At 40.3% G+C, this 22,690-nt stretch overlaps 1 protein-coding gene across 4 annotated transcripts in view; it reads right to left on the bottom strand.

The window, feature by feature from the left end:
- ENOX1 (ecto-NOX disulfide-thiol exchanger 1) overlaps positions 1-22,690 on the bottom strand; it is a 369,866-nt gene that overhangs the window by 82,120 nt on the left and 265,056 nt on the right. For all 4 annotated transcript variants that reach the window (XM_055703149.1, XM_055703151.1, XM_055703148.1 and 1 more), the window contains 4 exons: positions 21,147-21,320; positions 19,209-19,415; positions 12,326-12,559; positions 249-461 (listed from right to left, as the gene is read on the bottom strand). In XM_055703149.1, the coding sequence (XP_055559124.1) occupies positions 249-461; positions 12,326-12,559; positions 19,209-19,415; positions 21,147-21,320 (828 nt within the window). The remainder of the gene's footprint in view (positions 1-248; positions 462-12,325; positions 12,560-19,208; positions 19,416-21,146; positions 21,321-22,690) is intronic.

The following is a 22,690-nucleotide window of genomic DNA, read 5'->3' as shown; positions in this document are numbered from 1 at the left end:
GTTATGCATAGAGCACATCTTCATCTATTAATAAAAAAAAAAACTACTGAAACTTTGCTCACCTTGAGAAATAAGCTCTTAGGAATGGTCCTTGCTTCTCCAAATTGCCATAGAGTATGGAATAGGATATGAAGTAGAATATGACTGCATTGCAACTACTTACCCCCAACAAACAAACAAAATGATAAAAAAACCACTACCACCACCACCACCATTACTACAACACTGGACAAAAAGGAGTTACTTACATTGAGTGAGGATCCCTGTTAAGGCATTTTTGAAACTCTCCTTGGCTTGCTCCATTTCTTGCTCATGAGCAGCCTTTTCATTCATGAGCCGGCGGACGTGGCTGTTGGCTGACTGCACCATCGAATAAAACTGGTTTGCAGAGCGACGATTCACCTCACCTCGCTCAATCCAGGTAAGCAGCACTGTGATGGCCTCTGAAAACTTGCTATCATCTAGAACAATCAAAGCACAGGTTTTAATTGCAGGCATAAATATCCTGCCAAGAACACATTTTCTGCTCCATGTCACATTAAAATCACCATAAATCCTGCTTGCAGTATATCATTTTGGGCAACTTTTGGGTCCTTTGTTCTATCAGATGTAGGAAGCCAGTACTGCCACCTGAAGCTTCATAAATTTTCAAGACTTGTCTTCTGCTTATTTTAATAGCTTTTGCACAACAAAAAGCACCCTCCTTCCCACCCCTTTCCTGTGACCTGACTCCTTGCTTTCACAATGTCTCCCTTAAGCCATTCAGTGATAGTAATGACCTTAGAGCAGGAGGGAGGAGACCTCCCTATTACTGGACCCACTGAGGAAATGAAATGTGTCTGTGTTAATCTGCTTAGCCAAAAGCTCAGTCTTGGACCTTTGGCTCAGCTGTACTTTTGTCAACAGATTTCACTAACATCACATTCTTAATTAATGAACAATGACGAGGCTGAACAATTCCTCCTCAAAGCACTGATTAATTACAAGGAACTGCTTTGAACAGTTGTGTTCCAGTGTTGATGCATCTGTATTTGTTTTGTATCATTTGTCTGTGGTTTTAGTTGTTTGGGTTTTTTTAAAGGATTCCATACGAATCCAGGCAAACACCTGGATTACAGCTTTATGTTTACCATTCAGGTAACTAAAGTTATATTTCTCTGCAGAAAGATTGCCAGAACTGGTGGCTACATTTTGTGCACTCCCTCCCCAAGTAATCTTCTTTCCTCTGACAGTGCTCTCAGCTTCCACAGAAGACTCTTAATGCAGCATCCATTACACTTCTGGCTTCACCAGGATTAAGAGGATACATTCCTTTTTAAATCCTGTGTAGGCTGAACTGCAAGAAAATGCTTTTACAATCAAGTGTCTTCCTGTGGAACCGTTTTTGTGGAATTCTATCTCATTTTTTCCTCCAAGATTTCATTTTATAAAACTTCCATTTCCCAACAAATAATTTTAAACATCTCATCTAGTCCTTGGTAGTTAGTTTACATATATATCTAGATGGTAGGTATACCTTTCTGTAGGACAAGGTACAGAGTTATGGTGGGGAGAAGTAGTACAGTTATAAACAAAAGACATTTAAAGTGAAAACTGGAAAATACTAAACCCAACCAACTTTGTTACAGGATACAGAAATATGGGATGTAGTTCGTCAGACTTTGCTTTCCATGTCCAAAGAATAATGAACTACTAATTCTTCAGTGATGATTTGGGCTTTTATTCTGAATAAGTCTGTAATCACTTCCCTAAAAGGTGAGGAGCCTAAAGTACAGAGAGGACTAGTAATACACTCTGAGCCTGCAGCCTGCAATGAATAGATTTTACATTGCCTGATCTTTAGCATCTTGTTAACTGAAACATGCTTTCAGCTGCAGCAATAGGATTTGCTCTCCACAGCTGGATAGGCATGTTCACCCAAGATCCCTGAAAAAATTTGAAAAATAAGAGCATCATAACACCCTCCCTTTTTATGATGATGTATCTGTTGTGACTTTACATTAGCACGTGATTCATATTCATCATTTATTAAATGTCTCTGGGGAGGAAGAGTCAGACAGATGTGTTTTCTTTCCATATTGTCTCCTTGGATTAGACTCCACTTTCAAGCTTTACTGGTTACATATGCAGCAGGTACATATTAAGTGGCTCTGATGAGTGAGTTTGGCTGAATATGGGCCTCAGAAAAGCCAAATGTAAACAAGACTTGTGCAAAGCCACTTCATTGCAAGAAGACACTAAGATACGTCTCTCCAAAAGGCTTGAGCAAAATCTCCAGCCTGCTGAAATGCATGGGAGCTGGATGTCATGGATCCCAGTACAGCCAAAAACACATCCCTGGAACATAATGTTTGTTATAATTACAGTAGTCAATAAGAATAACCTGTAATGGCTTCTGGCAATGTTAGCATGCAATTTCCAACAGCCTGTGCAGTCAGGTCACCCTGCAGATGGCACTAGCCTGTTAACACCAAGGATGCAGCTGATTGTGAGTAGAGAGTAACTACAGCTGAATGTGTTCCCCTTTTTTCCTTGTAGACATCATTATCTATATCATCACACACAATTCATCACCCAACACTGAAGTACCATTTAGAGTAAATTATCCCATTCAATCTAGGTCAAGACATGAACAGCAAAGTTGGGAGAAATGATATACAGAAGCACCTCTGAAGAGGGACACCATGACCTGTGAAGAAACAGTGTGCAGAACTGCGCAAAAATGTTTCATGGAGCTGCACGAGTAAAAACAAATTGCACAGAAACATTCTCACTTTTCTTTTCTTTTAATCTCTCCCCAATACATGTCTGTGTGTTGTTTTGTTATAGACTCTATATGACATTAGAACACCCCTCCCTTTGTTTTGTTATCAGGCACAGTTGGTGTCTGTAAGGGATGTTCATAAACATGCCACCCTTCTGCCACATAGATTCAACCCATTTAAAAGGACATGCTGAAAATCTGTTTTCAACACACTATACTTGCAGGGAGCTGCAGAGGTCTGTGGGCCTGTTATAGTTAATTCATGGTTCTGTACGAGCAGAAAAAAATCCTTTCATTGGTAAACATCAGCATCTTCATTGATTACATAATTAGAAGATGCATTAAGGAAAGCTAGAGGGCAATATATGCACAACAGGAGCACATTAGTTAATAAAATCTTTTCTCTACAGTTTTTAAAATTTCCTTATTTCACCTTCATTTCTAACTTTTATATTCTTGCGTTGACTGTTCAGTGGCTGGCATAAGGTAACTCACCGTGAATTAATTTTCTTCATCCAGAGTGCAGTGACTTTTTCTGAGCAACCAGAGGTTCACTTAGAAAATCAGATTTTTATACCAGATTGTTGATGTATTTTTTATTTAGTAGATAAATAGTGGAAGAAATGCAGCAATGGAATCTAATTTAAAGAGAGCATGAACTACCTTATGATTGCAGCCATTCATTAAAAAAAATAAACCAAAACTCCTAATTCTGCCCAAAATTATACCCTTGCGGTAGAATGCATGTAAATATATGCTGTTCAAAAACATACTCTCAAAATAAATTCCTTTATATAAGACATGCTCCCACATGTAATTGTTCTTTTAAAATGAGGAAGCAGCAAATTATTTCTCACACTTAACACTTCTTTTCTTCTCCAAGTTACAGCATATTTTAAGCAAATAAGGTAGGATTCATCTCCTTTATGTCAACATCTGATTAGGAACCCCAGGGTCCTAGTACAGCCAAAGAAAAGAGATGGACAATTGTCAGATGTGCTGTATTATCTGCCTATTTGAGGGTGAGGTAAACTGTGTCCCAGAAGTGCCTGCTTCTCTCAACTGGCTGTAAAGGGAGACAGGGGTGATCTGCTCATATATAGACATCTCTGCCACAGACATCTACATTTGGTCAGAGTAATCCCAACTGTTCCACAAGTGCACCAGTTACGGAACAGCTACCCAGCATTTGTATACCTGTGTTGGGTTTTCAGTTAATACCACACGCTGTGATGCATGCTATGCTGTTTGAATATTACCCACGTATTGAGGATGGCTTGCTAGGTGTCTGTTGATAGAGATTTCCAGGTGCTGCTAGACTTAATCACAGGCCTCTAGAGATAAGATATTTCAAATTCCTCTTATATCAAATGAAGATATTTGGCACTTAAATCCTAGCTCACAACTTAGATGAAATGAAATCTAAGAAAAGAAAATGCATCCCTAGAGCTGCCTGGGAAACTGTCAACAGGGATATTTCCAGGAGGGAAAAAAAATAATTAATTGTTGACAAACGTTTTGCATTTTTCCTGCTTATAATTTGACCACCTCTAAGCAACCCCAACTGAAATAAAACCTTTAATATAAAAAGCTATGACAAGAACTGCTATAAAATGGTACACTGGGAAAAAGTGCTGGAAACAGAGATTTTACTTCCAGTTTATGGAGTCTCCCTGGTGTAACACAGGGCAGAATTCAGCTCAGAGTAATCTGAAATGTTGCGACTATTTACCTCTCATTGTAAACACCTCCATAAGGTGCTTTCACGATTTGGGTGACAGTATCTAAGGTCTCAGCCATTAGGAAGGAGGTAGACTAATCCATGACTCTGAAGCCAGGCATTCAAACACTCTTACTATCATTTTTACATTTATAGATATAGTCCAGATATAGCTAACTTTATATTTCTCTATTTCAAAAGTGACACTGTATACTGGACTTCTAGCTCGGACAAGATCACACATTGGGTTACAGTTGCTTCTAACTTTGTTGGTATCTTCCCAACCCTCGGCTTTCTCAAATATTTGAAAAGTATCTGAGATAATTCACACAACACTTGGTGCCTTTCTAAATCACAGCAATCCTTCTACGTTGTCCAATAGGCCATGGTGCTGTCCACAGTCAGCACATCCCGTATCTTGTCACTAATCGTGCTCACTTAATGCAATCTCCTAGGCTTGCAAGGAGGCGCTGAAAAGACAGAGCTGTTGTTCTTTATCCTAATGGCTACACCTCTGCGTATGTTTTGGGTGGCATTAATGATCTCATTTTTCTTCCTTCTGTAAGATGGGAAGGGGTAGGTGTGCACTTATGCTAAGCTCTGCCCTGACCAGGAGAAATTTAGTTAACTAACACCCCTTGAAGCTGTTCTTGTGAGCACTGAGAATGACTGTGCTGCAGGGCATGTGGAGAGGGGACAAGAGTCCTGGGACATGTCCCATCTATTTGTCTCTGACTGACAGCCTGTTCTCTGTCAGCTGTAGCTGTGCCATAGGAAGATGTTGTGTTCCCTGCCTCATCCCCACCTGCTCAGCACTACTCCTTTGCACACGGTTACACTGCCCTCAGGTCTGCCTGGAGCTGCTCCGCTGATCACACTCCAGTTCCAGTTTGTCAAACTGGGCCCTGTTCAGCTATTACAGGAAAGTGATAGAGGCCAGTTCAGGATGCAGACTCCTTCACTCCATGTAACTGCAGCCAGGGGAGGATGTTTGACCAAGATTACTTTTAATCTGACTTCTGATTTGATAATTTATTAGACTATAACTAAAATTTCTAAACTGCAAAGGCTGAATTCAATACAAAAAATAATAAACCACAGCAGGTGACTGCTGTGGGTGAATCAGGTCAGGGAAAAGGTTTAGTAACCTCTCTCATCAGCAGGTTCAGCCCAGCTCCCCTGTGCATCAGGAACAATTTGCTTCTCAGCACATGCCAATTTTGGTGCCACGATGACAACCTATTTTTCTCTTGGCTTAAGAGCTTCTCCTGCACAGAGTGCCTGCCACTGACCTAGAAACACAACTCTTCAGTCTACTACCCCTGCCTTCTTTCTTCCCTGCTCAAATACTTTATATAATTGTGCCATGCAACACACATCTGGTACTTTTGGGATTAATAACATTTTTAACCCAATGGCACTGCATAATAAGTGAGAATCAAGGGATACAAATTTTTACTGCCAAAGGCTTCTTTTAAAGAATGATTAATTCTTACTATTTCTTAAATAGCCTTAACTATGCTATAACCAAGAAACTTTTCCAGTTATGTAATAAATGACTAGCTGAAACTAGGTTTGACAAAAATATGCATATACATTTACTAAAAGATATTTTAAAAGGTACTTTCTTCCCCCTGTTTCATCAAACTCTTTCTTCCAAATTAAATCACACAAGATTCTTCCAGAGGTGGGTGTTTCACGTGAGATACAGAAATCCATTATCTTATCCTGCTGATGCCATTATTTCCAATAAAAAGTAATTATGAGGGTATTGAGTTTCCTCCCTATTTCTCAAAATCACACCACAAACTTTCAGATCGGTGAGCTGCAATTTCCCAGTTCATAGTAATTAACTTGAGTCATTTTGCAGTGCGGTACATTTAATCAAGTGGGTTTATATTAAAACCTTAAAATCTGCATTGATACAATACGGATTAGGCGAGGGAGGACACTTTTAGCAATACACTTAACAGCGAACATACTTCTTGCCAGCTTTCAGAGAGAGGTGCCCAGGGAATTGGGTTACCAGGCTGCTGATAGCTGAACCCACCTTACACTCTTCTGCCAGCAGACAAAACTGCCCTCGCACCGTGCCTGCTCACAGCCCCTGTGCAAGGTTCTTGGTGCCAGATGTATTGTGTCACAGCAGATGTCAGCAGCATATGGGAGAAGGAAGGAGAAAATGATAATCTAAAAACAGGAAGGGTGAGCGAACAGATTTGATGCTGAAGCACTGAAACATGTCTGTTGTAGTGCTCTGTCCTGATATACTACTAATAAAAAAAGATTGTGCTAAAAAAAGGTCTGGAGTCTTTCAGCAGCAATTAAACCTGGCATTCATTGGATTTGTTCAGAGGATCACAGCTTTGCCTCCCCTTCTGACGTAGCCCTGCACTGAATTCGATCCCGTCTGCCTAAGACTTGCCTCTCTGGATAACTGCACCACTTCTGCAGCGCTCCACAAATCTGGCTCTCAAGTGCAGACTGATAATGAAAGCAGCGTGGGTTTCTTCTCAGTGAAATATCCTATTTCCCAAGCAATTAAATGTTGTTTATATTTCAAACGACGTGCAAGGGTTGAGATTGTCAGGCTTGATGTTACCTGAATCTTGCACAAGATATATCCCCCGTTAGTTCATTCTACTGTAACTGCCATCTATTTATTTAAATTTCCAATCTGTTCTCTCTTCAGGGGATAATACAGTGCCTGGCAAAGAAACAGCTTCTCAATTTTTCAAATTATATTTTTTAAAATGTAAAACCATGTGAATAACTTTCCTGTGCTCATAGAGAAACACTGTATTTAAAAGGGAGGTAAATTCCAGGGTATTGTATATAACGTGCACATATTTACGTCTCTTTTGCTCAAAATATTTAAAAAACAGATACTCAGATATAAAGAGATGTCTTTGTTAGATGGTGGAACTATTTAGCTACCTGCAGCAGATAAGACAGATGTAATATTTTAAAGGTGCTTATTTGCAAGAAGTGATTTCTGAAGATGATACCATTAGATACAGATATGCTTGAATTAAGAAAACCATAATAGTCAAAATTCTGCTTTGAAACGCAGATGTCATAAACACACAGATTAAAATGTTTTGTTCCAATGCATCTGACAGAGCAGCGTTTCACTTAAGGATAAAAGGTTCAGCCTATCTCCAGTTGTATGATTGGGGCACCACATTACTCAACCATTCACAAAGCACCCAGGAAAACAGATGTCAGCGTATGCAAATTTGATCCTAAATATCTACCAACACATCCTACTGTGCAGTAATGAAACATTTAATTTGATGCTGAGGGATTAAAATCTCAAAGACACACACCAAACAAAATACTGCAATGAACCAGAAGACAAGAAGGTCACATTTTTGTGATATAATAGCAGAAGACACAATATTCTGCTGGTTTTGTCAGAACAAGAACTCAGGGTCTCAAAGACCATTTCAGGAGGTAATTCACATTTACACTTCACTGTAAAAGACCTTGGTTTCCCAGAATTCACACCTTTGAATTTATTGAGATATTTCCTCAAGGAAAGGCAGTTTTTACCTAAGGCAGAAGGATGTCAGAAAGAAGGCCAGAAGTTTCACTAACCTGAATTGTGCTTAGCTGTTATCTTACTCCATGGCAATCAGACATGGTTTGGGGAAACTATTTGCAGTGTCATGACAAATTTTGGAATATTTGGATCAAATAGTAGATTTGGAGTACCTTTTGAAAAAGTGAGATTTTACTTTACCATTTTACCACTTCACTGTTTTTTATTTTGATTTTTCCCTTCAAATATACTTTAGTAGTTTGGAAAGTCAGGGAAAAAGAAACCAAAAACACCACCAAAAAAACCCAAACAAAAATAACTTGTCATGCAAAATTAAATAGCAGTTTTATTTCCCAACCAGCTTGCAAATCTCAAATCTTGTGGTACAAACCTAAAACTGATCAGCATAGCCCTGGTATGAGAAGGAGCTCATGTCCTTCTCCACATTACCCATTTAGTTTGAATGCTGAAGCTCAGCATTCAGTCTGATAATCCAGGCTCCGGTCTCTTCTGTCTTCTATGTGCTGGACTCATGAAGAGTGGGACTGTCTCATGGGAGTGTGTGGGAGTGCATGGAAGAAATTTAAATTAAATATTTTGTGACATCACCTTTCCAATGCAGGAAACCTCATGTTTTATGAACTATCACCTTCCTGGCTTCTCTTTGTTTTGGCTCTGGCTGTGACCACAAGCAAATTATCAATGCAGAGCAGCTCAAAAAATGCTTAATCAATGAGAGTTAGTAGTTTTAGAGCTACAGGCTCAAATCCATGAGATGTAGCCCAAAGATACTGGCAATGTGTCACTGCCACATAGTGAAAAGTGGCTATAACAAAGCACAAAGGGAGAGGAACAACATCACAGGCACTTAAGAGTGAATACACTCTTAGCTAACGACATGAAAGGTGCAGGAAAACAAATATCCACACTGCCAACAAGGAAAAAGTTATGAAAGATTTCATTTGCAGGACCCTGAAGACCTTAATGGAGAAAAAAATAAGGAAAAAGGAAAAAAGAAAAAGAAAAAGGAAAAGGAAAAGGAAAAGATATATACCCATAAAACAGCACTCTCTGCCACAGTCTAAAATGGAAAGTGGTGAAAAATTGCACTGGTCCACAGTTTGATGGGTTTCCCTTATTTCTGCATAAATCAAGTGTTCAAACCAAGTTCTTTGCAGATATGAAGGGATTTGGATAGTCCACAGAGAGCAGGGAATGGAGAGCAAGCCATAAACTCTCATGCTTTTGCAGGTATTCAAGGCCTCATATGCAGTGAGAGCTAGCCCTGGTCACCAGGCAGTGCATTTTGAGAAACCAGTTCTTTTTCTCTATGAAGCTCCATACCAGTAAAGAATATCTGGATGAAATTTCATAATGAACTTTTGTTTCCAACTGGCATAAAAGATCCTCTACACTCTCTCACCCACTCTCCTCTATGGCAGTCAACTTCAGCACAGGAGAGGAATAGGAATATGCTGACAACACTGATACAAGTGTCTCCAGCCAAAACTGGTACACAAAACCAATGATTTCTTTAAGTCTTACGCTGCCATTTGCAGAAAATGAAAAAAGATATTGTCACCTCTATTCTAGACTCAATAAATATCTAGACCACAACAGGGGACTGGCTGATGAGCCTAGTTCATCTCTGCTCACCGGTAGGATTCTGTGCTGTCAGGAATTTCCAAGGTTATTTTAACAACAAAAGTTGCTTGGATACAGACCAAGTTGTCTACATTTGTGATTGCGAAGCAGTACCTTGGGATGACAGATGTTTAGCTATTTTGGCTTGCTTTTCAGCCAGTGTTGCTCAGTGAACTTCTGGAGGCACTGCAGGAGCTGAAACCTGCATGTTGGGCACCTGCAGCTCTGTCTCATGAGCTGGCAACAGAGCTCAGGAGTCTTTTGAAGTGGGCATCATGGGGAAGTCATGGCTTTCCTTAAGAAAACAACTGCAAAGCATCTGCTCAAAACCTAATCTTTTGAGGTAAATCCTGCCAAAAGCAGATATATTTTGATCCTTCTTTTCTTCAGGATGAATTGTCCAGGCTTTTGCAGCAGTGCAAATCTGGTGATATCCAGGGACCTGAGATTTTAACCCCAGGTTTCACGTGTGTGTGTGTGTGTGTGTGTACATACCTATATTTCCCGTTAGCCTCACATTTAAAGTCCACATTTAAATTGTGAATGTATGATGACGTGCACTGCCCTTTGCTAGAGTTAAAGAAGTTTCTTTAGTGTTGCTTTACTTCTGTTTTCAGGATATTGCAAAGGGCTTATGGTGAATCCATGTTGCCCAAGGGAGGCCATAACGTTCTGCCCCACTGCCTTACAGTGGCTATGAAGCCATGGGAAATGTAAAGCAGAACAGTAGAATGACTGAATCCTACCTCTGCTTTCCACAGTACCTAGTATAGGAGACAACTCAAGACCAGTGAGAAAAGAGGGGACATCTTTGCATTCTCCACCCCCAACTGTCTATGGAGATCCAGGGCTGGTGCCATTAACCTTGCTACAAGGCAACTGCTAATTAGTGAAGTAGCAAAATTGCAGTATGTTCTTTTGCTGGATTTAAATTATTTTTCAACAAATAAAGAAATAAACTTACCATATTTGTTTCTTAACTTACTATATTTACTTCTGTATGTTTCTGAAACTTTCTCTTTATTTCCAGAGAAATAGTCACATACATGGCGTTTGACTGTATTGTGCTCAAAATATTTCTGTATTAAAATTGTGCATATATGCCAAGCTCTGGTCAAATGTCCCTCAAAAGAACCAAAGATCTAAAACTTGGAATTAGTTTTAATTAAGTATGGAAACTTCACAGAATGAAAAGAAAACCCCTTCTAAATATAGACATCTTCAACATCCTGCAAAAACTCGCATTCGGTTGCCCCAAGGAATGGTTAGCCATACAGAAGAAAGTGTCCAGATTTCTTGCATTTTCTGACTTAGTTCAGGAAACCTCTAGGCCTTACTACATAAAGAAAAACTTCCCTATGAAAGATTAACTCCTAAAATATTCAACTGAAAACAGATTCTGGGAACAGATGGATCTAAATCTCTGTATTGTACTGTATTTTATAACCTCTAGAGGAGCTGGCCTAGAAGCTAGGTAGGAATTAAAAATTTTTATATTTGGGCCTCTTTCCTCCTTTTCTCCTGGTCTATCGATCCATCTGGGTTATTTTACTAATCTCCCAGTTATTTAATGAATTATTTACCAGAGGAGTGCATGTGATGAGAGTATAAGTCAGCCAAACTAATAACAGACCAAAGTAACAGTGACAACTAAGAGCAACCAATGCAGTACTCGAAGAGACAGTAGGGTGCATCTCTGCTCCATGCTCCAAGGATGCAACACTGTGCTGTCCTTCGGCTTCCCAAACATGTTTCATAGTTAAAACAGAGGCCAGTGTGCTGACAGCTAGATAGCATAAGTCTAATCTGGATAATTCTGAAACAGTGGCAAGAATCAGTTTCTTGTGACCTGGCACAGAGTAAAGTAACGTGCTTGGCCACCACATGGGGAAAGAATGCCAAATACAACTGCTAAACACTTAATGAAAACAAATACAACTCTAAGGGGTATGAGGAGTTGAGTTTGCTTGATCTTTTTTTAATTTCTTTACCATGGATAGTTTTATTTCTTTGCTTGTTATTTTCTATGTAAACTATTACAGACAGGAATCCTCAAGTTGCACCCTTGAAAAATACTAACTTAGTAAGTGTACCTAGAAAATAACAAAAACAAGCAAGCAAACATCTACCAAAACAAGGTGCTATCTTGCACAAGTAATTCTAACCCTAAAGAGGGAATGACAGAATGGATGGTGTGTGTCAGAGATAAGTTGTACAGCCGCATCTGTGGGGCATGTTAAAATGCAGCTCACAAAGGCAATTTAAATACCAGGCATTGGGACAGTTACATGTACTGTAGTAACGTATCAGTCAAGGAATAAACACATTTTAAGAATCAGGCCTTTAATATGACGGATGCTTTTAACAAGTTGTCTTATTATGAAAGTATTTCCAAGGCAGATGACGGCAGCAACTGAACAGAAAAAACACCCCCACTGTAGTATCCTGAAGGTTGTGTTTTAGCTGTTAAAACGCAGGTAGATGGACAGATGTTATGCAGGTGAGTATCATTAACATTGGCATAGGAATGGGGGATAGCTAACAGGGCAAGTTAATGAAATACACCAGAGAGAAACCAGCCTCCCTGCTCTGACTTCTGGGTGGCTCCCGCTTTTAAGAAATAATACAATGAAAAGTATTAAATGCTGCTTACCTTTCAATTTCTCAGCCAGCAAAGCAGCTTCATGTTCAGAATAATGCATTATTGCTGGAGGAGAAGGAGGGCGCAGTCTGTCTTCTTCCATTTTGCGTCTGTGGCGTTCTTCTCTGGCCAACATTCTTTGTTTGCATTCCCATTCATAAAAGTCATCTCTTGCCTGAGCGAAATCAACATGAAGGCGACCTGAATCCTTTTTGTCTGTGCTAGATCCTAATCTCATGCGGTAACCTGAAATCAACAAGCAGAACTAACTGTTGCAGGACTTCTTTGCCTATTTTTTTTTCCCCTCAAGTGCAGCTATGTAAAAATATACATTAACAGATTCCCACATATCTATGCAGAATCTATTGATCATTGTGCTTTCACAGGAAGATAAACATTCATCCATTCATTTTTCCTTGCAATTTTCTGCATTGTCTATCCACACAGTAGATGACCTTAAAAGTTGACTCAAAGGTACAGAATGTACAGTCCTGTTTGGAAGTCTCTCAAAATATGTAATTTTTCTACTTGACACTCCCAGCCTTTATAAGAGCAAAGGCCAGGTAAACAAAAACACAACTACTAAAAATGGATCTGTTTTGGTCTGAATGTTGAGTCCTTTCTCTGATCCTGTTGAGATCATGCACTGTTTAGTGCTTTTCTCCAGCCTGCCAAAGGAATGGGAAAGGCTGAATTTTATAAAAATCACAACTACAGATGAATGAGAAAATTGTGCTACGTAGATACCGGTGCCACAAAGACGTTGGTGTCATAACTACATTGATGCTGGATCTCAGATTTTGAGGCTACACAATTGCAAACACTACTTCCCAATTGCCCACTGGAAATACTCTGGCAGCAAATATAAACCACCTACAAATGAATTGAATCCAGCGTTCTTTAAAGTAACTTTGAAAGTGTGGATGGATTTATTAGACATTTGCAAGGCACCTTCAGAACAAATAATGAAACCTGTTGTGCCTCATCGTTAGTGATGTTCTTCATATTCATTATTTGATCAATGTATCATATGCTAAAGCTAGCAGACTGCAAAGGCTCTTAAGTCAAGGGCTGCACAACAGTACAACAGGGTCCTGCTCTGAAATAAAACCCTTGACTGCTGTCAGAGGACAAACAAATCATGCCAATGCTATGAAAGGAGCTTTTTGTGACTGTACTGTGGAAAAACATATGCCGGGTACCTATCTTTTTTCAAGTTACACTTCCAAGGCAGAAAGATAGCCACAGAGCAGTTTCTCTAACTGTTAAAATGCCAAATCAGAGAAAGTCTATGAAAACGCTACGTAGAAAGCTGCAAACAGCCTTCAGATGCAGGTAAAAATAATCAGTCTGCACAGGGATAGCTCTGACTTCTCTGTGTCAAGCCGCTGCAGTAGCCTCAGAAGCAAAGCAGTCCAGCAGAGACTTCTCAAATCACAGGATGCTGCAGAGATGAGCTCTGTGCTGAGCTGGCACATAGGAAGCTCTTAAGAAACACACACTACTACTACTACAACTGCAACTGAAAAACTCCAGGGACAGGAAATTCCTGATCAAAATGGCAGGAAAAATGGTGTTTGCTGCTTTGGAACAGCAATCCAAGAGAACCTACTGTTCAGTCTCATGTTTTGCCTGTGGTTGAGGAGTTTCAGCACCTTACCACCACAGTTAAAACTCAGTTTTGAACTCCAAGGACAGCAAAGCTAAAACTTATGTAGTAGATTAGCTTTGCAAAAATGCCTATCTAGGCATACTCTGCTTGTTTTACCACTGACAAACCAGCCTCCTGTACTACAGCACATATGAGATAATAGCTTCAAAAACATTAGATATCCATATATGTAGTGATCCTTCGGAAAAAAAAAACCAACAACCCAACAAAAAAACCAACAATCTGGGTGCCTTTTGATTTGATATTTTCCTTTCAAACATCTTGTGGAGTTCATTTAAGCAGTCTGTCAGTGGGGAAAAAGTATGACTGGTTTTCCAGCAAGGAGCCCAAACTCAGATTAAATACTCGAGCTAAGTGTTTCAGAGGTCCTTCACAGCCAGAAGGCATCAAAAACTGCCATGGAACCTACCAAATCTGGTCTCCAAGGTTCACAAGCTTGGAATGAAGTACAACTGAATATTGCAAGAGAGGCAAAGGAAGGGATTGCTTGTTATTTTAAAAAGCCCCTTTATTTTGCTCTGCTTTCTCTTGGTCAGAGAAGTAAACACTACTTTTTCCCCCAGAAGGCTTTGTGGTCATATATGTAGCTTTAGTCACAAGGTGCTGAGTTAAAGATACACCATATTCAGTGAGTCATAATAGAAGAAGAGTGCGAGCGACCTTTCAGAGCTGGGCCCTGTACTAATGAGGGGCTAATTATGTGGTTTTATCCACAGAGGTGTAGGCATGAAGAGGTCAGCCAAAAGGGGTCAGTGGTGCAGCTACCCTGATAACTGTGACAAATGTTACGCCCCCCTGTTCAACACTCCAACACTCCAGCTGCATTCCTCACACAGTGATTGTTTTGTGCCAAAATGGCATTATCAGCAATGTGAAAGGACACTGCCAAGGTGCCAGGTCTCGTGTGCCTAAAATTAGACCTCCCAGCCAGGCTGTATTTTCCAGGAAGACACAGTCTCTCTTCTTCTTCCCTCATCTTTTGCCTCTGTTGGCAGAAACGCCTGGGCATGGACAGAGCAAGAAACACGGTGCTGCAGGACACAAGACTGTTGTGGACCTCAAAGCCCCACTTAATCTGCATAAAGGACTGTGCATCTGCAGGTTGTGTGTGCACCAGCAAATCTGAGTTTTATTAAAGTAGCCTTCACTTAAGTAAATGGGGATAATGGGGGGGAAAAAAAAAAACAAAACACCACTGAGCAGTGTAAATTGCAGTTCAAAACCCAGTACTGTGTGTAGCACTGGACAAATGGTTCCCTTTAGATAACCAGTTTAAGTGCCTCCAAATTAATAGATCTTTGAAACTGCCCAAGAATCACAGTGAAAAAATCTGACCTTGTTAAACTCTGAAGACTGGAGGTAGTCAGCCAGCCAGCTGGTTTCCACCAGCCCAGAAACTTAGAATAACCTGGGTCGGAAGGGACCCTTAATATCACCTAGTCCAATACCCTCTCAGAGCAGGGTCAACTTCAAAGTCAGATCAGATGCTCCAGGCTTGGCATCTTTTCCTTACCAAAAATAGCAAATGCCCATGGCTTCTTGCACCGTCCTAAAACAGGCTTTGCGGACACTATGGGACCAATGGCCTGGTCAGTGAAGAACAGACTTCTTAATGGGTTGGCAGCCAGCAAGATGCTGTGTAGCAAGGGGTGCAGAGCTGGCAGGTCCTGTTTTGCATGAGATGCTCAGGCACCCACCTAGGTTGGCAGCTTTGAGCTGTGGGGCTGCTGTGGGGCTTGTTCTTTTCTAATACCATGCCTCCTTATTGAAGTTTGAGGGTATCTGAATGTACAAGAGAACCACTGCCACTGCCTCCCCTTCATGCACGGGCAATGAATTACCCTCACAGACCCTGTTCCCCATCTCTTTGCTCAGGACTGCAGCTAGCACTAACTGTAGGCCTGGTTTGTCATTTTTAATTTCAGTTTTGCATACAATGGCAGAGGAAAAGACTTTGGGAACTTGTCCAGATCCTCACTTTAAAGGAGCAGCAACAGGAAAAATTAGTGAGGGTGCTAAATAAAAATTAAACACATTATTTCCATATCACAGGTCTAGTCAAAACTCCGTGGCTTGACTTATCTTTGAGTGCTGCTATATTGGGGACAGGCCAATAACTGCTCTCTAACTAAGGATCTAGATCAGAGTGTTGATGGTGATCAGTGAGAACACAAAATAAGTACACTGTACTAAATGGAAACCCACAGAGGAAAAGATCAGCACAGGAAAAACACATACACAGGCTTTTGGGGTATAAACAGGTCTGTCTCAAGCCATTTGTTTGCCCTATATTTTCAAGCCCAGAGCCTTCAATATTTGCAGGAGTTACTGAATTGTCAGCCACAAGAGTAAAGTACATATAGTTTGGAGACAGAGCTGTCTCATGGGCCGGTATGTCGATTTTAGAAAGCCTTTTCCTCAGGAGATCAAAATGTAACTTTCAGGGCTAAATGAAAACAACCCTTTCCCAAGTCAGTTCTTTTGTCATAGCCTTCTACCCATCTCCCAGTCTCCTCTTCATACACATTTACTTGGGAATAGGAAAGAAAAAAATCAATGATTAAACTACTTGACGGATTTTGTAATCACTTGCACTACTCTGATGATAAGCATGGGATAAATACAAAGTTTGATGAGATTAGATGAGGTAGACAGATAAAACTGATTAGGCAGACAAAATTATCATTATATTACCGATATCAAAGGCATGACTTTCCCCTAACATAACACCCATACTATAATAACCACACATTCCATTTGTACAACTCTTTTGTCTCTTACAGGGAAAAGAAAACACCTTAACAATACACTTTATCCCCACCATTTCAGAATACATTATGCTTGAGAATGGAATAAAGACTAGTTAAAACCCCCAGTATTTCGGTACAAATCCAACATGCCCCTGCCCACTGCCAGACCTCCCTGCTCTGAGGTGGGAGGGGACAGTTGGTGCTCTCTGTATCATCTGCAGAGTTCAGCACCAGTGGTAAAGAAAAAAAAAACAAAACCCAAACAAACCGAAAAACTTGGCTGCAGCATGTCTGCGCTTTTCTTCCTCCTCTCTATCAGCTCCATCATTTTTTTCCCTGATCTGGTCAATAAAAGAAAAGATCTGGATGAAAAGACAGATGGGGAGGGAGGCTGCAGAGCAGACAGTAAGAGGAAGTGTACACAGCAGTGCGACTGTGACAAAAGGAAATGGAAGAAGCAAGGATGGGTCAGCAACCTGGAAACAAAATGGCAGAAAATTTAAGATGAGGAAGGGAATCTGCTACCTCCATCTCTGTTTGTTTCCCTTATTCTGAATGCACACTAGCGCATTATGAACGAGGACACATGGCATCGCAGGGAATTTCCAACCTCTAATCAGCAAATCTGGTTCTCCAGAATTTAAGGCATATAAAATTAAAATAAAACTTCACTTGGGGTGAAGCAAAGGGTGCAGTCAACTGCTGAGAAGTAGGAAACTGAGCTAGAGGGACACTGGCTCTGGCCCAGGGTGGCAGCCTGTATGTTTCTGAGCTTTTCTTTGCTCTTTTTCTTGCCACTGTTTTGTTTATCAGATACAGTAATACCAGCTCCTACTGAATCAGGGGTGCCCCTCTGATCTGTTACTTGTGAAGATGGGGCGCCCCACACAGAAGTTGGAAGCTGGGAAATGTGTCACTGCTTCTTTTAACTGTGATGCCTGTGATCTGTCCCAATGAACTACAGCTTTACAGAAGTAATGTGGATAAACAAATCAACAGGAAGGATGAAAACTGGGAAGAAAGGATGAGGAGGGAAGAAGAAATGAAGTTAAAAAAAAAAAAAGAAGAAAAAAAGAGGGTAGAAAGAAGATCTGGAAGGAATATGAAAATTCAGCAATATTTCAAAGAAATCTTTTGATAGACCTCATAAAACTCATAAGTTTCTGTAGCTCTTCAAAGAGGTATTTAAAGCAAGCAGCCAAGTTAGACACCTCCCCCCCCCCCCAAACACAAAAACCTTTGTGAAACAAAGGAGCTAAGTTTTTCCTGACTGCATATTTCAAAATTTCTGATGTTTTCTTTCCTTTTTCTCATTTTAAAATGCAGTTGATGGTGATTTGAGAGATCACTTTTCCAGCTGTGCGAGCTTCCTATAGATACCTACAGGACATTCAGGTTATGTTGTTACTGCTAAACAGAAAATGGCCAGGATGGGAGCTCAAACAAGGTATCCCTAATTGTTAGCTGCCTCCCAGGCTCCATTTTGGCTGGTCCCAGTGGGTCCCTCTGAGGTCACCCTACACAGGGTGGGCAGCTGTAAGCCAGTCTGTGTCAGCTCGTCTTAGCAAAGGAGCAGCCCCTGGCCCCTGTTTATTTAAGAATACCTTGCAGGTGGGTGAAAGTGTTGCACTAACTTTTGGGGCAAAACAACACTTGTGGTTCACCCCAGAACGAGAGATGAACCAGCCTGTGGATCCAAATACTTACAGAGGATGGGATCCAGCTCAGAAAGGTGAAGAAGGGCTCAGTTAGGAAGCAAATCCTCATATTAAGGAGCCTATAGCCTTAAGAGGGCACTGACAGTCACTGAAGCCCGATATGTGAAAGCAGAACTGGTTTTCATCTTTTTTCTTCTTTCCTTTTTTCTTTTTCTCTGTGAGTTAGAGGGGTTGTTTTTTTTCTTTCTGTTCCTTTGTTGGAAAATAAAAGAGATTCCGAAATTTTACACCTGACTTTCTGTGTCACTTGTCCTGGGAGGCAGCAGACGTAGCCTACAGATGGGGCTCAGAATCTAACCCTTGCAGTAGCTGAATACATGCACGCATAAAGGCAGACTTTATTCAGATTGTGCTGCAAATCTATAAAAATATGCCAATGAAATTGCCAGCCTATCAAAGAAATTGGCACTGGAAAACAGCAGCATTCCTGGCCTAGTGCCCTCCTCTTACCACAACCTGTGAGCAAAACTATATAAACCTGTGTAAATCGAAAATAAGATTGTTCTGTAGTGAATTTCAGGATCTGTTGTATTGTTGTGGGATGACAGGAAATTGCTCCTGGGTAAGCAACGTACAAAACCATGCACAAGTGTTGGCAGACACAGAGAAATACAGAATTGCCCCTTGCCACCCCAAGCTACAGCCACTGAGCTCAAGAAAGACTTGCTGAGATAAAAGCTAAGAAAATAAGAAAACATTAGCATCACAAAATACAAATGAGAAGCAAGGAAAATCCATTAAAGAATGTGAAGTACCAGAAAGGTAAATGGCTTTATCAACCATGAACTCCTCTGCAAAACGAATGTGACAAAAATTCTTCTTGCTTTTCCGAATTGCTGTTATATCTCCACACTGCTCAAAGACTTCCTGAATAATTTCCTCCGTTGCGTTTTCCGGTAATCCTCCAACAAACACTGTTTTGCACCCAGGAGGTCTCTCTCTTGTTGAAGGTGGTGGGAGATCTAAGTCAAAACAGAAATCACATTGGAATACAAAATTTGTCTTTTTATCCATTGGCTCTATTCATTCCCCTAATCAGTTCAGGGCAGGAACAGTTATTTGACATAGCATGGAGGTGGGAGAGAAGGAGAAGCAAAATAATTGAATATTGCAGAGATTGTCCAAAATTGCTTACTTTAATCTAAACCTTTTCAAGTTTTAGGTGGCATTTCAGAGATTAATTCCTGCCAGTATGCGTTATTCTCCAGGACAGACAGTAAGGTCTAAAAGGATCTTTGTTTTCCCTGCACAGTCACACAAAAATAGAAAATATTCTGCTTCAAAGCATGAGAGCTTCTGCAGCTGATTCGACCCCAAGCACAAATCTCAGGCACTGAGATTCAAAGCCTGAACTTCACCATCTCTGGCTTGTACCCATCACTCGCCAAGTGTGTGGGCCCTCTGCAAGCAAGCCCATGCTGTGGACAGCCTGGGCTTTTGGGCTGGATGTCTTTCCCTGGTCTTAGCATAATTTCATTTCTGTCTCAGAGTACAGGAGCACAGCAAACAGAAAAACAAAGTGGGAAACACGACGAAGTGACAGCATGATGAAAATGCTCTGCTGGTTATCTGTTTTGTCTTGTTGCCAGATAATGGAGTGGACGCCAGCACACAGGAAGGATAACCTCGCTGTTTACAAGTGCTCATGAGGTGGAGTGGCTAGAAATTTTATTTTTATATATAGATACAGAGAATATATACACAGTTAAATCAGAAAACTATTAAATTTTTGAAGGCTGTATAAAAAATATACTCTGTCATTACGTTTCACATTGTTTATATGTAGTTTACTAGAGCATTCCTCTAAAAGGAATTCTCTAAGAAGGAACATGATTGATATGACTTAGGTTTTTGGCCCTTCAACACAGTAAATGGGGTTTAAACATTAAAGTATACATATATATGCATATACACACATAAAGCCAGTTTGATTAAATCATGATCTAAGTACACTGCAAATCCAGAGCACCAGACTATTTGCTTAATTTTCTCTTTTGTCTTCACAGTGATAGTGAAAGCTGCTGGTCTGATGGCTCTGAAACTAAACTTCTGGGGCTAACATACACAAAATCAGGCTTTGTGCCTGAGCTGGTGGCTCAGTGGGAAGAGTTTTCCATTTGCACAAAGTCCCAGGAAGGGGCAGAAGGAAGCCTGGTCTCTGCTCTCGAAGAGAAGGAACTAATCTGCCATGCTGCCCCCCAAAAAAATGGCAGGAGAAGAGCTGTAGCCCCACTTTCCTTGCATCTCCTTTGGGGAGGGACCAGACCTAGTCAGTGTTTGGGTGCAAGGCACTGTGTTCAGGGACACAAGCCCTGACTGGCTCCAACTCCGCTGGCTCATGTGGGCACCTGAGGCAGAGCATGGAGATAATCAGCACTGTATAATCATTATATTTTGTGACATTCAGATCTAGGAAAGACAGATTTCTACTATGAGAAGTGTAGATCTTCAGGCTCTAGTAGCTTTAAGTAATTATTTTCCTTTTTTGTACAAACTATGTAGGTTTTTTTAATGACCTTACAGAGATGAATAAATATGGTCTGATACCATACCATGCTTTGCACAAAGAGTAGATCTTCGAAGGAAACACCATGCCTGCCTACAGTCTATTTAAAAACATAATTTTTGTTAGATAAAAAGTATTTTGTGCAATATATTTAGGAAAATAACATTCTTTCATCAGATCCACTTACTTGGGTTTGGAGGGAAGAGCGTGCAGCTTTTGCAATGAATTATTTCTTTGACTACAGGCACATCTGTTGGTGGTGGTGGCGGCACTAACCCCATGCCTGGTATCATTGGGTTAATAGGAGTGATTCCAGTCATCATGCTAAGGCTTGGATCAAAGCCTGGTACACAGATTGAATCTGTAAATGTATAACATAAAATCCTGGCTTATAAATCTTGAAACTATTTGTTACTATTTTCTTGCACAGACAATTTCGCTTTAGGCTTTTTTTTTTTTTTTCCCCCAAGCATCACTGTTAAAAGAAAAGAGAAGGGAAAAGGAAAAATGGGAAAGGGAAAAGGTAGAGCAACAGAGAGGAGAGAAGAGAGAGAGGGAGCAGGAGGTGCATTTTCAGTGAAAAAAACCTCCAAAACAACCAACTATGCATAAAGAAGGGAATGTTACATAATTTCAAATATTAATATGACTGAGTAAAACAGAGCACATTAAACTGTAAAACCATGCACAATGCATATCTCTTATTATCTGGAATGCAATTTTCTGTTTCATAATGCCACTGTGGTGTTTACGTTGCCTTCTGATCAGCGTACAAAGAATATATTTTAACACGGATATGTCCTCTCCATCTAATTGTCAGACAGATTTATCACAACATAGCCTTCTCACATAAGTGACCTTGATTTATGACCAGCACAGAGAAAGATCCATTTCTGGCTGCTTTATAGAAGCACAGTTAGCCAAGACTTCTAACCATTTTACCCTGGAATATAAAGTTTCAGCTGCACAGAACAGGTTTTTTTTGAACTTTGGAATTGATTCCTTCTTGTCCTGTTATTTAATCAGATTAGTAGATTCTCTTCAACACATGTATTATTAAAATATACCACCACAGCCCCATAAAGTAAAATGCATATTTGGCAACCATTACTCTTTTTCCTTCCTGATCTCTTTGCCAAGACTTCCATACATATTATTTAAAGTTGAAAGATTTACTGGGGAGTACCAGTGCTGTAACACCAAGAACTGTAATAAGCAGATGTTTCAGATGAACTGAGTGCCAACTTCTGAAATTTGCTTTCGTTAAAAACAAGGCTTTGGGTTTCTTGAGGCATAATGAATAAAATATTTTGAGAGACCGATCTCTTTGTTGGCATAACACTGCTGCTATTTGGCATCATCAATTATTTAAAAGAAGAGAGTTACTTTGGTGTTCTACAGGTTTTCTGATGAGTTTTCTGGCTAGCAACTGGAAAGTATTTAATGATACTTGTAAACACGGGGTTTGGTAGCTTGGGAGCTTGTTTATTTTGAAGAAGCAGAGAGGGAAACAACTCCTCCTCCAGGATTTTATACATATATATATATGAAATTTGAGCTGCATTTGCTACAGGGCAGCATGATGAATCGAATGTGACCAGAGGCCTGTTTCTTCATCTTAGGTCTACTGTGGAGAAGCTATGTGGCCTTGGGTCATTCCTCTGACCTTTTTGGCATCTTAATTTCTGCATCTGCAAAATAAGTAAAATAATACTCACACACTGGTGAGGA

This window comes from Falco cherrug, chromosome 2 (assembly GCF_023634085.1).
Source record: "Falco cherrug isolate bFalChe1 chromosome 2, bFalChe1.pri, whole genome shotgun sequence".
Taxonomy (NCBI): Eukaryota; Metazoa; Chordata; class Aves; order Falconiformes; family Falconidae; genus Falco; species Falco cherrug.
This window is presented reverse-complemented; position numbering and strand designations above follow the sequence as displayed.